Source organism: Lepidochelys olivacea (assembly GCF_965140295.1).
Source record: "Lepidochelys olivacea isolate rLepOli2 genome assembly, chromosome: 2".
In the NCBI taxonomy this organism is placed as follows: Eukaryota; Metazoa; Chordata; order Testudines; family Cheloniidae; genus Lepidochelys; species Lepidochelys olivacea.
Genome location: NC_140412.1, coordinates 25,175,614 through 25,193,699, shown reverse-complemented (window position 1 = coordinate 25,193,699; position 18,086 = coordinate 25,175,614). Strand labels below are relative to the sequence as shown.

The following is an 18,086-nucleotide window of genomic DNA, read 5'->3' as shown; positions in this document are numbered from 1 at the left end:
CAATTAAGAAAAAAATCATAATCAATATTTTAGCATTAGAGAGCTAGCAATATTTACAGGATTACAATGAAGAACAGATGTCCATCATCCACACAAACGGAAATAAAACAGTGGAACTGAGTAACAGAGCTAAAGTTTAATATTCAGTTGATAACATAACAGAGTAACTTTGCTATTCACTTTCCTACAGTATAAACTTCCTCTGATCCCCTGATGAGTAAAAGCAAGGGACTTCAACAGTATCTGGGAGTTAGAGGTGATTTCGTTTCCAAGGCAGATTGGTTTTGCGTTTCCACTAAGAATAATCTATCACCTGTGATTACTACTAGCACTAGGAACATAGGAATTGCCATACTGGACCAGTCCATCTAGTCTTGCATTCTGTCTCTGAAAGTGCATGGTACCAGCTACTTCAGAAAGAGATACAAGGAAACTACAATTAACATCTTCAGGGAAATTTTCTTTCTAGCCCCCATTAATTAGAGGTTGCCTTATTCCCTAAAGCATAAGGGTTCATAACCATTTCAAAATCTCTTGGTTGAACTAGTGTGCTTTACAACTTCAGAGCTCTTTGCAAACATGATTATTCAACATGAAACAGTAATGAGTATTGAGAAGGAGCTATGAAAGTGAGAGAGTTAAACCTGTGTAAATGAGTTACGTGAGAAGTGATTCCCTCTCTCCAAAAATTTAACTACTAAGGCCAGTCTCACCATGAGCTCTCTCTAGGCAGAACCCTGTGCAGAACTTACTGCATAACCAAAGCCTAATATTTCCACCTGTAAAGATGATAAGGCAGTTTTTAGGAAACATGGTCAGAATATTCAGTCTATAACAAATCCTAGTGTCCACCTTGATTCATCTTAGCACCCCAGATTCATATTGGCTGGCTTCAACATTTTTGTGATGCCCCAGGATGCATCGTTCAGTGAAGTCAAAGCTACCAATTGGATTCCTCTGGGATTATGGAGGCAGCCCACAGGACAGCAAGTCAATGGCATTTTTATTATTAAGTACACTTTAGAAGTTGGTGATATATTATTTTAGATGCTTTGGTTTAAAACACAAGTATTTTGCAAAACACAGGCTATAACACAAAACCAAATACATTTTATTAATTTAATTTTACAGCCTAAGAGCTACATTCACAAAAGGATTTAGGCATCTAAATGTTACTTTAGGCGCCTGAAACCCAGAACCAGGCCCCACTGGGATTCACAAAACCACCGCTCAGCTGCCGCTGAACCCTGTCAGTTCCCAAACTCACTCAGCACCTAAGTTTTTGTAGTAAAAGCTCCTTAAGTGCTTCTGTTTCTCCCTCTGTGCTCTGCAGCTGTACTCTCAGTGTCCAGATGCCCTAGTGTGATAAATGAACCATGGGAATATAGGCATTCCTCTGCTTTACTTGTCTGCAGAGTTTGATCCAGCAAGCAGGCTCAGAACTCTCCTCCCGGATCAGGGATCTTAATGAAAGAGTCATTGGGCGCGAAAAAGAGAGAAGGAAAATGATTCTATAGCCTGGTTAGAGCACTCGCTCAAGAGGTGGGAAACCCAGGATCCAATCCCCCTGCTCCAATGACATTTTTTATTTATCTATGTAAAGTGGAACAGCTTCAACAGGAGAAACTCCACATCAGAACATCCCCTAGCCCAGTGGTTAGGACGCTCACCTGAGAGGTGGCAGATCCCTGTTCAAAGCCTTTCTCCCAATCAGGCAGAGCGGAAACTTGAACCTGGGGTCTCCCACATCCCAGGTAGTACCCTAGCCACTGGGCTACAAGTTATAAGGAAGGTCCTCCTCCATCCACCCCCTCCCTCTGCTGCTTCTTGCAAAAATCGTGTAGACACCTGATGCCAAGATGCCTCCCTCCAGTCTGGATTTAGGTGCCAAACTCCCTAAAATGGGGTGAATCTTAGGACACCCCCTCTCCTTGGCATCTTCCATTGGCTAGCTTAGGCAGGGAGCTCCATAGTGTGTGACTTTTGTGACTTCTCATTCTTAGGTGCCTATCCCTCTCCATTCATTATACAGGAAGCCTGAATGCCTAATTCAGGCTTTGTGGATCCCAGTGATTTTCTAGGCACCTACAAGTTAAGCATGGCAACACTTGGCACTGCCACACCTAAGTTCCTTTATGAATCTAGCCCTAAAAGAATAACAGGCAAATATTTTGCAAAATGATGCTATATGAAAAGTTACCAGAGCCCCTATTGGGTCACCTCCATAGTTCAAGGAGAGATCCAATGGTAGTTCTGACACCAGAAAATGATGTAGCAGATTCAAGTAATATACCTGTATCTGAGTTCCAGTATCAATATCTGAGGTTTAAAAATCACATTCTTCTTTTCTCCCTTGTTACTGGGAAAGGAAACGGACTATAAAGGGGAAGCAATGACAATGGCTGTGCAAAAAGTAAACAGATTAAGAGAAATATTTTGTTTTGAGATTTCTTCCATCAAGTATTTCACTTGTAACAACAGGAGATAAAAGAAAAGGAGTACTTGTGGCACCTTAGAGACTAACAAATTTATTTGAGCATAAGCTTTCGTGAACTACAGCTCACTTTATCGGATGCATTCAGTGGAAAATACAGTGGGGAGATTCATATACATAGAGAACATGAAACAATGGGTATTACCATACACACTGTAACGAGAGTGATCACTTAAGATGAGCTATTACCAGCAGGAGATGCTGTCATCGTCATGAATAGGTAAGAATATGAACAAGAGGCTGCTAGGCAGCTTTCCAACACCACTTTCTACAAGCCATTACCCTCTGATGCCACTGAGGGTTACCAAAAGAAACTACACCCTTTGCTCAAGAAACTCCCTGAAAAAGCACAAGAACAAATCCATACAGACACACCCCTAGAACCCCGATCAGGGGTATTCTATCTGCTACCCAAGATCCATAAACCTGGAAATCTTGGACACCCCATCATCTCAGGCATTGGCACCCTGACAGCAGGATTGTCTGGCTATGTAGACTCACTCCTCAGGAACTACGCTACCAGCACTCCCAGCTATCTTCGAGACACCACTGACTTCCTCAGGAAACTACAATCCATCAGTGATCTTCCTGAAAACATCATCCTAGCCACTATGGATGTAGAAGCCCTCTACACCAACATTCCACAAAAGATGAACTACAAGCCATCAGGAACAGTATCCCCGATAACGTTACGGCAAACCTGGTGGCTGAACTTTGTGACTTTGTCCTCACCCATAACTATTTCACATTTGGGGACAATGTATACCTTCAAATCAGCGGCACTGTTATGGGTACCTGCATGGCCCCACAGTGTGCCAACGTTTTTATGGCTGATTTAGAACGACGCTTCCTCAGCTCTCGTCCCCTAATGCCCCTACTCTACTTGCATTACATTGATGACATCTTTATCATCTGGACCCATGGAAAAGAAGCCCTTGAGGAATTCCACCATGATTTCAACAATTTCCATCCCACCATCAACCTCAGCCTGGACCAGTCCACACAAGAGATCCACTTCCTGGACACTACAGTGCTAATAAGCGATGGTCACATAAACACCACCCTATACCGGAAACCTACTGACCGCTATTCCTACCTACATGCCTTCAGCTTTCACCCAGACCACACCACACGATCCACTGTCTACAGCCAAGCTCTACGATACAACTGCATTTGCTCCAACCCCTCAGACAGAGACACACCTACAAGATCTCTATCGAGCATTCTTACAACTACAATACCCACCTGCAGAAGTGAAGAAACAGACTTACAGAGCCAGGAGAGTACCCAGAAGTCACCTACTACAGGACAGGCCCAACAAAGAAAATAACAGAACGCTACTAGCCATCACCTTCAGCCCCCAATTAAAACCTCTCCAACACATCATCAAGGATCTACAACCTATCCTGAAGGACGACCCATCACTCTCACAGATCTTGGGAGACAGGCCAGTCCTTGCTTACAGACAGACCCCTAACCTGAAACAAATACTCACCAGCAACCACAAACCACACAACAGAACCACTAACCCAGGAACCGATCCTTGCAACAAAGCCCGCTGCCAATTGTGTCCACATATCTATTCAGGGACACCATCACAGGGCCTAATCACATCAGCCACACTATCAGAGGCTCATTCACCTGCGCATCTACCAATGTGATATATGCCATCATGCGCCAGCAATGCCCCTCTGCCATGTATATTGGTCAAACTGGACAGTCTCTACGCAAAAGAATAAATGGACACAAATCAGATGTCAAGAATTAGAACATTCAAAAACCAGTCGGAGAACACTTCAATCTCTCTGGTCACTTGATTACAGACCTAAAAGTTGCAATTCTTCAACAAAAAAACTTCAAAAACAGACTCCAATGAGACACTGCTGAATTGGAATTAATTTGCAAACTGGATACAATTAACTTAGGCTTGAATAGAGACTGGGAGTGGATGGGTCATTACACAAAGTAAAACTATTTCCCCATGTTTATTCCCCCTCCCCCACCCACCACTGTTCCTCAGACGTTCTTGTCAACTGCTGAAAATGGCCCACCTTGATTATCACTACAAAAGATCCCCCCACCAGCTCCGCTCTCCTGCTGGTAATAGCTCACCTTAAGTGATCACTCTGGTTACAGTGTGTACGGTAACATCCACTGTTTCATGTTCTCTATGTATATAGATCTCCCCACTGTATCTTCCACTGAATGTATCCGATGAAGTGAGCTGTAGCTCACGAAAGCTTATGCTTAAATAAATTGGTTAGTCTCTAAGATGCCACAAGTACTCCTTTTCTTTTTGCGAATACAGACTAACACGGCTGCTACTCTGAAACAGGAGATAAAAGTGTTCTGTCAGAAGTATGATTAAGTTGACAGTGTCCCTTTAAATTGTAATACAAAACTGTATTATTTGGTTTCTACCTTACCTTATCTTTATATTAAAACGTATGCATGCTTTACAAGAACAAACCTCTTTTGTCTCATTACCTTCTTAATCCAGTGGCGATATTCATTGACACCAAAGGTTTTTTTCATCCAAAGGCCATAAATATAGCCAGAGATTCCCTTCAGCACCCACTCATCTGACCTGCAATAAGAAAAAACTATGAGACATCTATAATGTCTCCTTGACTTGCAGGGTATTTTGAACTAGCCAAGGGCAGCTCATGCTTCATGTTTCACTGATGCACACATTTCAGCCGGTTATATAACTTCTCAAGTCTAAATCAATAGGAGCCTGATGAGCTGTGAACCGATTTATGTGATATTTGCACCTGGATGGGATTCATGAAACCAAAGAGCCAGTTAAAACTGTGAATTTCTTTTACAACAGAAGCCCAGATTAAAATACAAAAATTGATTTTAGCTGAAACAGTAACAATAAAAAAGATTAGAATACTTACTTTAGTAAGTATTAAAACCCCATGTCTGTCTACATAATCTTAATTGTTTGAAAGCTACTTTAATGCGATAGACAAGAGTTAGACAGTATAGTGCATAGAAAAGACGGACACAAAATAATCACAACTGTATGTATGTACAAAAGTATGCTTAAGGCTATACAAATATGAAAGAAGCAGTTCCTACTCAGTAGAGTCTCTCATCAATATTGAAGTCAAAATATATTAATTGATTCACAGATTCCAAAGCCAGAAGGGACCATCATGATCATCTAGTCTGGTCTCCCGTATAAAACAGACCACACAGTACTTCCTCAAAATAGTTCCTAGAGAATATCTTTAGTTTTGCCACCCCAACCATCTCATGCTTGGGTAGATGCCCGTGAGAAGTGCGTTCTGAGGAGGGATATGAATATGCAGAAGGAAGCCACTTGGTGAACAACAGCATCAAGTTCCAAGCACAAGAGTGGCATAGATGGCTGCAAAGACGTGAGTGGGAGAAAGAGCACCAAAGGGGCCCTTGTAAAGGGCACTAAGGTCTTGTCTATACCAGTAATTTGCCCCAATTACAGCTATTAGTGACCAATCGAGTCTTCAGCACAGCTAAGATACATCAGGGCAAATAGTTCAGAGTAGCTTTGCCTAGTCTACGCTAGGAGTTTGCACTGGTGCCACAAAACCCGTGGTAGGCCACTGATGGCTGAAATCTATAGTATAGGCAAGACTTTACATGAATGCTAACAGGCTGATGTACAGGTGGGTAAGAATAGAAAGAAACTGCAAGAGATTTTTGATGGGTAGAGTTGTACAGTTATGCAGGTGAGGCGCTCCCCATCCTCGTAAACTTGCTCAGCCAATCCCATTCTCTTTGCTCCCAGACTTCTCCCTCCCGCTGCCAGCTCCCAGGCCCAGTATCCACCCTCACCAGACTTCTTGTCGTAATCCACTAGTTCTCCCACTGTACAAGTACCCTTTTATTCCTTCTGAAATCCAGTCAGGCTGCTTCTTTCTCCACACTGCCTGCGTGGCAGCAGATGGCAATACTGAGATCATAGAAGAGAGTCTCTGTGCCATCAGTTCTAGTGCCACGTACCACAGCAGCCTTCAGTAGCTGGGAGAAAATCGCAGGGAAAGTCATGATCAGCCCCTGTGGCGCTAATCATAGACTTTAAGGTCAGAAGGGACCATTATGATCGTCTAGTCTGACCTCCTGCACAACACAGGCCACAGACTAATGTAGGTGGAATCTTCAGAAAATTTACCTGCCAAACTCTAAGAATATGTGCATATTTTTCAAAGGCTTATAACTTGGCCAAATTTGGCCAAATATTCACAGGAACAGCAAAAGGCACATCCTTCAAACAAAGGCAATCCCTCTGCCAAATTTCAAGTCTTTGTTCCAAAGCACATTGGCACTAGAGCTTCTCAACAAAACAGTTGTAAGAATTTTTTTAACATGAGAAAAAACAGTATTTTTCTCTTATCTTGTTTTCAGAAATAACTACGCAATTTTTCTTAAAACTTTCATATTCAACCTGAGGCAGAGAGCCGACATGGAAAATTTCATATCAAATAGTTAAGGTTTGGCAAAATGATAAGCAACTTTATAAAAAAAAATCTTAATGGAAAGCACTGGGTAACTTTAAATAAAGGCAGCACTAACAGCTCTACCTACGACGTGAGATTAATCTTCTTTGTGCGTATCTAAATGCCCAGAACCACGGTCTAACACATCATTGTGAGATATACTTTTTCTGAACAGATTAACCTATTCCAGAACCAGAATTCACAGCCCTGATCAGCTTGTATGGGTCCAACAGCTACAGGTCTCAAAAGGCTAGTTAGGACCCTTCATTCATCATTTTTTCATAGAACCCTTACAATTTTTTTATTTACTATTACAATCAACCTCTAATGTCAGATTCTGATCTCCTAAGATTAAGTTCTTTTACTCACTTTGCCCGACCTTATTTGATAATCACTACATACATTAGGTTATATAATTTCAGTAATTAGTAGCTGGTGGGAACAATGTTTTTTCTTTATTTTCTCTTTCAGCAGGAAACCAAACAATTTCTCTTGAATTCTTATTCACTGATGATCCTAATGATCTGTAATAATTCTTCTAAGGATACTGCTTCGCCTACTGTTAGGGTAAAATGCAACATGCAAATTATACTTCCAAAATATCCTATTACTGTTTTGTATATAGTACTATTTTATGATACTCACCAGGACATTCTGGATATAAAACAGCCAAAAAATTGCTGAGCCAGAGCCTGAGCTAAGTATCTCCTTGTCAGTGGAGTCTCATCTATAATCATTGCACTGTGTAAAAGATTTGTGCTAGACCAAAACAAAAAAAGAACATAAGCACAATCTACAAAAGAAGGAAACACAATCAAAACAAAATACAAGATGTGATACTATAATTTGGGAATCTTTCACTGTTTTGCCATGCAAATAACTTAATTTCTACTTTTCTTCCAAATAACCTAAAGACAGCCCCTTTAAATAACCTAAAGATCTCCAGCTGTTTTCACATACATATAATGCTTCTGTCCCAAATACAGAACTAATGCTACAGAACTTTGCTTTTTGTGTTTTACATGGTGAAACTCTATGGATACATGGCACCTTTTTCCAGCTGAAGAAATACAACGAATTGTCAAACTTCTGTAAGACAGCTGCACTTTATTTAACACAAACTTAAATGTTTTATGTGACTGCAATTCTGATTACAGAAAGCAAAATGCAGCCTTGCAAGTGCTTGGTTTTGTTTTGCTATTTTAAATATAAATGTCTTTGTAAAAAATATAAAAAACTTATATTAAAAGACAGCAGTATGGACAAAGGCCAATATTTTCAAACTTGGGTATCTTAAGTCACGCTATGAAGTCAATATGAGTTGTGAACATTTCACACCTTTTAAAATCAAGCCCTTATTTAAGTTTAACTTTAGGCACCCAACTTAGAAATTTTTGGCCCTAATCTTCTCATCACCTGAAAAGGGATGGGTTCTCTCTCAGCACAAAGTTTTAGACATATAAGCATCATAAATACTAACCTAAAAATACTCATGGAAGCATAAGCAGCTACTTCAACATATGCTTCATCTACAAAAACAGTCTTGAAACAGGAGTAAGGATAGCGACAGGTAAGAATCTCCTCATAGAATTCAAAGACCTCATGAAGGTATGACGTGGTGTGTTTGAGCAATGGGAGAAGCTGTGGTAAACAAAAATGAGTCACCTGAAAAACAAAACAAAATTAATTTAATGGGAAACGTAGCAATATTTAAATATATAAATATCAAATTTGAACATTACATAACATTTAAAACAAAGAAAAAAATCAAAAGAAAAACAGTGTTGTCCCTATGTAATATGCCACTGGAATGTAACAGAAACCAGCACTTTTACAGCTGTGGTAACACGTATCATGGAAGAAAAGGGCATTGTGATGCCAATCTTAATTGTGAGAGCTGCCACAGAAAAATAATTTATTTGAAAGGTATTGTATAATGAGTCAAGGTACACAGGTATGCAGTACTAAACTTTTTAAGTTAGCCCATTCACCAGTGTGCACTATAGGTCAACACACAGACACTATTTTGGACCAGGAGATTAGGAAGCATTCCAATGGTTGTCTACCTACTGATGTCTACTGCTCAAAGGCATAACTTTTTTTTAAAATCCAGCAGGTACCTTGTTGAACACTATCTTCCTTCACGCAATAATGCATTATTTTATATTGGACAGCAGCAAGTGAATCAAATGTTGCTCTTATAAAAACAACGAGGAGTACTAGTGGCACCTTAGAGACTAAAAATTTATCTGGGCATAAGCTTTTGTGGGCTAAAACCCACTGCATCTGATGAAGTGGGTTTTAGCCCACGAAAGCTTATGCCCAAATAAATTTGTTAATCTCTAAGGTGCCACAAGGACTCCTTGTTGTTTTTGTTTTTGCTGATACAGACTAACACAGCTACCACTTCAAAATGCTGCTATTGTTATTTAGTTTCAACCACATCATATCCTCATCCTAGTAAGTACCTTTTTGTTATTGTTATTTCCCCAAAGGTTACTGTGCAATTGGTAACAATGGACTGGAATTCTGACAGGTGTAACACCATTGATTTCTGTGGAGTTACATCAGCCATGAGAGTCTTTGGATCAATGTCTTTAGTAGCCTCCAAACCATTAAAACACTGCAGAAATGTCGTTTCTGTTTCTTTATCACTGGATTTTTCAGATCACTTCCACTAATTTTTATAATAGATATTATATTTCCCACATAATTTTTGAAATATTTAATTTATTCCTGTGAAAGATATCAGACTGTCAGCACTGGAGACTAAAGTCTTCAGTTGTTCAGTAGATCAAATACAGCATACACATTAGTAGTGTAGGTTTGCCAACAAAACCCCCAATACCCTTGAACTCCAACCAAGAGGGACATAGATGGGCCACTTCCTGAGTTGAAAAGGTAGTTTAATTTGCCTGCCTAGTTCATCTTCAGTCTCTCTGAGAATATAGACAAGAGTATAAATCATAATGGCTCATTTTGTGGACATGGACAATACAACAGGCCACCATGAAAGAGACTCTTGCTACCAATTTATTCATATAAGCCATTGAACTATGTGGTAACAACTTGTAGTCACTATGAGCACTGGCTTGTATTTAAAACTATTTGAAAATGTATCCTTTTACCAATTCCAACTAATCTAGTTTCCTGACTTCTACCTAGAGTTTTATTTCAGAGATACCTTTATAAATCCTGTTAGGGTTTTGTAACACTAGATCAGTATCATCCCATAATTGTACTAGCAGAGACTGGTACGTTAACCATATATCTTTCTTGGATGATACTTGCTGGATCTAGCTGTAGGCACTAAAATGAAATAAAGTTACCAGTTCTCTAAAAAGGAGAGTCCTCTGAAGATTATTACCTCATGCATGTATGGATCAACAAGGATTTCAAAGGGTCCTATGGCCAAAGAGATATTAGAAGCCGCAGTTGGAATAGTCAGCATGTAATGAAAGGTCTTCTTTCTCATATCATGGGTATATATTGTTTCCACCAAATCTCCATTTGAAACAGCCACCATTGCAGCATCTACTGTATATTCTAGTTTCCATGTGCACAGTTCAGAGTATGAATCAACACAAGGAAACCAAAATCTAGAAAAAAGATTAGGATGTTAAAAAAGAGAAGAATAAGAAAACACTACATACTTTTCTTTTTTATGACAAGTTTTTCCTCTCCAATTCCAGGCTATATATATTCCTAAATACTTTGGTACTTGGCATGCAGGCAACCCCACTCTACAGCTCTCACACTTCACACAAGTCTGCCAGCAGTGGAAGCTTCTTTGCTACTGTTTCCCATTAAATTATGCCATGCAGACTTTAGAAATCTCCAGTGGTTCATTTTGTGCCAGACTCTGTTGAATTCACTCCAAACAGAAGTTTGAGATTAAGCAACTGACATTTTCCACAAGAAACTAAATTAGAAAACTGTGGAATTATTACTACGAGTATTTCCAATATGCTGAGAGTCTATAAAATACTCAAGATCTGTTTTGCAATATAACATTTGAGGATTAAGATTCTTACCTTGTAGAATTTTGATATCCACAAGAAAAGACATGGGCCCCTCTCTCTGCCATGCTACCTTCTACATTGGGCACCACAAAATGAAGGCCTCCCTTTGGCTGGTCCAGAGAAAAATTTATATGCACCTTTAGGACTTTTAACTCTACAGCAGTAAGAAAGCAACCATGTGTTTAGTGTGTGTATGAAAGCAATTCATACAAAATTTATTTTACAGAAAACATGCACTTAAGGCTCAAATCTTGCAAGGTACTGTGTTCCCTCAATTCTCATTAACTTCAGGGGAAGTGGAGAACATTCAACAACTCACACAGTTGGGCCATTTAAAGCTTAAATATTGCAATGTACCATCAAGCTACCAAACTATTTTCTATATTAAAATTTTATATTGATGAAAACCTTCACTTGTGGTTCCATTTCACCTTCCAACACCCCAATACTAAAACATCTTTACACTTGCACTGTAACTGCTGATCTGTTTTCCCAGCAAATGTTTTCCACAAAAATTACATGTAATATCCACATTTTATCCCCTTTCTGATTTACACATTTCTTAAAGTATCCTACTACAGTTAGAACTTTGTAGGCAACTGCTAAGTGTCTTTGCTTTTGTTTAGTTTCCCAGAATCTTGTGTGTGAACTTATAGCTATCCTTCTGTACATTAAGACTGACTGCTCAGAAATAAAGTTCAACTGATTTGTCCACTAGATTCCACCACAGTCTTAATATAGCTGCAACAATTAAGCTTCAAAGTGACACCATCAACTTACAAATACTATCTGTTTAAACATTTTTTCCAAAATTCTGACAAGTACCACCTAAAACAGTACAACTGAAATGGAGGAATTAAAATATTTCTCTTTCTAATTTGTGCATTTGAAAGCACTGCATGCACAGACAGTTTCACTGAACCACTACTGTCAGTTTTCCATGTTAGTATGGGCCTTTCACACGTCAACAGGGAAATGTGGTGGTAAAATCACAAAAATTGATAGGACAATTTATTGGAAGTGCAAAACCTTAAACTACCTTACATATTTAACAGAACCGATTTCAAATTAACAATTGTCTCTTGAAATACTTGACATTTATATGGCATCTTTTATGCATAGATTTAAAAATGCTTTATAAATATTATACCTAAAAAAATCAACTGTGGGGCAGGCAAACAATATAACTATCTTAAAGGAGGATGAACTAAGGAATTAAATGACCTGCCCGTAATTAAATGATCAAATTAGTGGCTGACATGGAGCATTTGAAAATGTGGTGCCTGAGAGCACTAACCACCCACTCCCTGGTTAAAATACCCAAACGGAGTAGACTGTCTGCAAGCAAAACCCTATATATCTGATTGACTGCCTGAGTTTGGCACATTTTTACTACCTTATTCACCTTTCCTTTGGAATATTCTTAGATAACTAGGATTAAATGTGACCCATATTAGAAAACAAAACTATGTTTAGACAGTTAAGGCTGCGCCAGGAAACATCCCATCCACCAAGAATCTTAAAAATACAGATATACGAACGTAAAGAGGAAGACGTGCATTTCACGGCACCTCCACACTGCCTAGAACAGCATTTCTCAAACTGGGGTCCGCAAGGGTACTCCAGGGAGTTTGTGGGCCCCACTGATTAACTCAACTCCTCCTCTTCCCTCCCAGCATCTCCCACACGATGGGGAACAGTGGTTCCACAGCATCCAGGAGGAGGTGCTGGGAGGGAAGAGGAGGAGCAGGGATGGGGCTTGCTCGGGAGAGGGAATGAAAAGAGGTGGGGAAGAGGAGGAGCAGGGGTGGAGTGGGGATGGGGTCTTGGGGGAATGACTGGAGTGGGTGCAGTGCCTAGGGCTGAGCGGGTGGCTGGGGAGGAGGGGGGGTCCATGAAAAATTTTAAATCAAAATGGGGGTCCTAGGGTTGCTAAAGTTTGAGAACCACTGGCCTAGAATGTTGTCAATAGTGCACTCCGACACTCCATAAGGTTTCATTTCCATTTCCAACAGATACCAAAAAGGATTATGTAACCAAACTTGATCAAACGTCCACTGTGAGCAGCATCTTAGTTGGAGTACATTATTGACAGTGTTGTAGGCAATATGAGGATGAAAAGGAACACACACATCTTTACATGTTCAGTAGTTATTCCCTGACTGTTTCCTGGAGTGGGGCGTGTAGCTTTAATCAACAAATAATAATGCTAATAAACTGCATAGTAATTTAAACAGCAGTTACGGGGAAATAATTCATTACTCTAGGCGTGTGTGTTCTTAAATACAGGTTTCTGTCATTTCCCGAATCCTTTATTTAGAAAGGAAATCCATTCAGCATTCCACTGGTAAGATAAATACTGTTCAGCAATAGTTTTCTGGCTAAAGAATGAGCACAGTAAATATTTCAAAACAGTTTCTTATCAACTGGGTGACATGGTCGCCTAAAACCTGCACAAAATATTAGCAAACTATCCCACATAACAGAAAAGAAGGCGAGGAAGAAAAAAAAAACCGTGAAATGGGGTTTCCCTTAATGACAATGTGAATGTCTAAGCTTTGTAATAGATACAATAGTACTAGGCATCTGATCAAGGTATATAAATATTAATTCTATTAAGGCTAGTTGAAGGTATTTTTAGGACAGACTGAGTTATCTAAACCTGCAAAATGAGATGTTTGGGATGGATCTAGTATTATTTTCGTTTTTGTGGGTATAGTTGAAATGTATCATACATATAGTTGCTGTCAAATGGTCAAAAACAGTGGGTTGAAATGAAAAGTTGCTACTGGTATCATGTATAACATACTTCTCCCCAATATACTATTCGTAAATACAATAAGTATCAACTACTAAAAGAAACCATCATGGCAGAAGCTTAATCTAGGAAAGATTGATGTAAATACATCCCAGAAAATATAAATGAACTGTTATACTGATACTCTTTTGATTCTTTGTGAAAACAGTTAATTGTTCCAGCACAGTTATTCCAGTCTACATATGAATCTACATTTCTCCTTCACAATATGTACCAGACCACCCACACACAAAAATAAAATAAAATCAAACCTCCCACAATGTGACAGTCAAAAGAGATATGTAACTTTAAAAATCAATGAAGATATGAAAATATGCATATCCTTACCAAAATATGCCTAGTTGGCTCCCATATACCTTGATTTAGTTTATGAAAATAATTTAACATGCAAGATATTTGGCTTTCACCAATAGACTTAAAAAATAGAACTCACTAGAGAGGGGTAACTGAACCATTTTCTTAACTATTGTGAGGAAAGCTCAAAGCCGTGAGTCAGAATGCCCTTTCAAATTATCCTTGTGAAAATGGATAGCTTCAGATGACTGATGTTGACAGGTAAAACATTACCCCAAAAGCCTGTGCATTTAAGACAAAAGGGCTATTTTTAAAAGAAGCTCTTGTGAGTAAGGGGTAGTCTAGTCACTCTTGTGAGCAATGTGTGGGCCAGATCCACAAAAGTACTTGGGTGCCTAAACCCAAGAGTAAGTACTGCTCCCTCAATTGCTCCTGCTGAAGCTGTTCCATTTTGGATAAATAATCAGAGTAATTGGGTAAGAGGTAGAAAGAGAAAGAAGATGCTTCTAATGCCTGGCGTTTAGGGCATCCCCCTGGAGGGTGGGAGACCCAGGTACTAGTACCCCTGCTCCGGTGATTATCCACCACTACCCCAAATCTTTTCCAGAGACACTGCTTCCCAGGATAGTCCCCCATCCTTTAAGCATGGCCTACATTCTTTTTTCCTAGATGTATATATTTACTTTTAGCCACATTAAAATGTATTTTGTTTGCTTGTGCCTGGTTTACCAAGTGATCCAGATCACTCTGAATCAATGACCTCTCCTCTTAATTATCTACCACGCCCTCAATTTTTGTGTCATCTGCAAATTTTATCAGTGAAGATTTTATGTTTTCTTCCAGGTCATTGATAAAAATATTAAATAGCGCAGGGCCAAGAATTGACCCCTGCGAGACCCTACTGGAAACACACCCACTCAGTGATTCCCCATTTACAATGATATTTTGAGACCTATTTTAGGTAGCCAGATTTTAATCCATTTAATGCAAGTCATGTTAATTTTATATCATTCTAGTCTTTTAATCAAAACGTCATGAGGTACCAAGCTCTACAGAAGTCTAAGTATATTACGTCAACACTATTACCTTTATTAACCAACTTGTAATCTCACTAAAAAAAAGTATCAAGTTAGGTTGACAGGATCTATTTTACAGAAATCCATGTAAATTTGCATTAATTACATTACCCTCCTTTAATTCTTTATTAATCTAGTCCTGTGTCAGCTGCTTCATTGCCTGGGATGGATGTCAGGCTGACAGACTTATGATTACCTGGATGATCCCTTTTACCCTTTTTTAAATTGGCACAAAATTAGATTTCTTCCAGTCTTCTGGTACTTCCCCAGTGCTCCAAGACGTACTGAAAACCAACATTAACAGTCCAGCGAGCTCCTCAGCTAGCTCTTTTAAAACACATGAACCTGCTGATTTAAAAATGTCTAACTTTAGTAGCTTCTGTTTAACATTCTCTAGAGATGCTGGTGGAATGGAAAGAGTATTATCACCATAGATGAGACTATATCATGTTTTTTCCCCACATACAGAAGAGAAATTGAACACTTCTGCTTTTTCCACATTATTATTGATAATCTTACCATTTCCATCTAGCAGTGGACCAATAGCATTATCAGAATTCTTTTTGTTCCTAATATATTTTTAAAACTCCTTTTTGTTGTCCTTATCTCTGATGGCCACAGATTTCTCCTTATATCCTTTTGTTTCCCTTATCAATTTTTTTACAATCGCTAACTTCTTATTTATATACACTACTATCAACTTCCCCTTTCCTCCCTTTGTTATACTTAAAAAACGCCCCCCCAGCAAAAAACCCCCAAAACCTAAGCCATCTGACATCAGTAGAGGGGTTCCTGGTTGTGAATTGCAAGCAGGTAGGTATCTCCCTTGTAGCTCATATTAAGTTGCCTAACTCTATGAGGGGACAGTTTCTCCCACGAGCTAGCTTAGGAGGCTCCCTGCAGAGCATGCTAGCTTTTGTGAATCCCATTCTCAGGCAGCTCTCTCTTCCCATTCATTGTAAAGGCTAACTCAGGCTCTGCATGTCGCAATGCTCCTCCAATTATTAGTTAGGTGTTGCGACACTGATTGTTGCAACACCCAAGTCCCTTTGTGGATCCGGGCTTTTTATTCTTTCCAAAAAGGTGTTGGGTGGGGGTTTTTGTGGGGAAGGGGAAAGAGTGATCCTAATTTAATCTATTATTTATGTTTACTTAAATCTAATGTCTTTCAATACAAAATGCCCTAGCTATCAAATCTGCAGTACCTTAATTTAAGTATCAATATGGTCTCTACACTTTACCATCAACATGTTTCCACAGCTCCGAAGGAACCTTAATGCAGAGTTCTCCATTTCCAGCATCTGGGTCCACAGCACTGACTGCAGCAGCATAAGCATTGGAAAAATAGTTGAGATTTCTCCTAAAAGTAAAACAAAACCCATTTCAATTCTTAAAATGCACATTCAAATATGGTATCAGTGCAACTTTTAAGCTTATGCTCTCTGATTGCTTTGGCTCTTGTTATAATAGCGGTTTATATCGTTCTTGATATGATAAGCATTAAACAGAGAAATTTAGACATAACAAATTGAGAAGTATCGAAAACAATAGTGCTTTCTTGGAAAAATCAGGCTTATAAAAATTTACTAACAAGTATACAAAACAGAAACAAAAAAGGTCTATTCTTAAAAGAATTTGAACATACGTTATGTAAAAAATAATCTGACAACCCACTTACTGGTGTAAGTGAATATCTAAGGTCAATATGTTGAACCATGTGGAAAGTATGTTTTTCAGGCCAGGATTTTCAAAAGCAGGAATCTACAATTAGGCTCCAAACTTTAGGCATCTAAATAAGTCACATATTTTTCAAACTGCTTAAGCACTTAACTGTTCCCAATGACTTTAATGAGAGTTACAGGGTGGTCAGCATTTTGAAAATAACTTTACTTAATATTAAATATTACTAAATACTGATGTAGAAATCTACTTTCAGGCACCACTTTGGAAAACCTTGGCCTAAACGTATACAGTGCTCTCAGAAACCTGATTTAAAAATCTAATTCTCACCAACAGAGAGGAATTGGTTGCGAATCTGAAGGTGGAGGGAAATTTGGGTGGAAGTGATCATGATAGATTTCATGAATCTAAGGAAAGGAAGAAGTGAGAGCAGCAAAATAAGGACTTAAAAAAAGCAGACATTAAATTCCGAACTGCTACGTAAGCTCCTATGGGAAGAAAATATAAGGGCAAAAACTGTTCAAGAGAGCTGCGTTTCTCAAGGAAACAATATTAAAGGCACAACTGAAAACTATCCCAATGAGAAGGAAAGGTAGGTAGAGGCCAATATGGTGCCATCAAGAGCTCTTTAATGATCTGAAAATTAAAAAGAAATTCTACAAAAAGTGGAAACATGGACAAATTGCTAAAGAGGAGTAAAAAATAATAGTGCAAGCATGTAGAGACAATCTCAGAAAGGATAAATCACAAACTGAGTTACATGTAGCAAAAGACAGAAGGCAATAGGAAGAGGTTCTTTAAATACATTAGAAGCAAGAGAAAGAAAGGACAGTGTAGGTCAGTGGATCTCAATCTTTCCAGACTACTGTACCCCTTTCAGGAGTCGGATATGTCTTGCGTACCCCACGTTTCACCTCACGTAAAAACCTACTTGCTTACAAAATCAGACATAAAAGTACAGAAGTGTTACAGTACACTATTACTGAAAAATTGCTGACTTTCTCATTTTGTCTGTATGAAATTTTAGTTTGTACTGACTTTGCTAGTGCTTTTTATGTAGTTTGTAAAACTAGGCAAATATCTAGATGAGTTGATGTATCCCCTAGAAGATCTCTGCCTACCTTCAGGGATACACAGACCCCTGGTTGAGAACCACTGGTGTAGGTCTCCTAGTTAGCAGGGAAGCAGAGCTAATAACTGATGACATCAAGAAAG

The 18,086-nt window shown here is 39.0% G+C and overlaps 1 protein-coding gene across 1 annotated transcript in view; it reads right to left on the bottom strand.

The window, feature by feature from the left end:
- TAF2 (TATA-box binding protein associated factor 2) overlaps positions 1–18,086 on the bottom strand; it is a 107,284-nt gene that overhangs the window by 71,208 nt on the left and 17,990 nt on the right. The window contains exons 4-9 of the mRNA XM_084620496.1: positions 16,433–16,551; positions 11,016–11,157; positions 10,349–10,580; positions 8,462–8,646; positions 7,627–7,740; positions 4,982–5,081 (exon numbers count right to left, since the gene is read on the bottom strand). Of these exons, the coding sequence (XP_084476622.1) occupies positions 4,982–5,081; positions 7,627–7,740; positions 8,462–8,646; positions 10,349–10,580; positions 11,016–11,157; positions 16,433–16,551 (892 nt within the window). The remainder of the gene's footprint in view (positions 1–4,981; positions 5,082–7,626; positions 7,741–8,461; positions 8,647–10,348; positions 10,581–11,015; positions 11,158–16,432; positions 16,552–18,086) is intronic.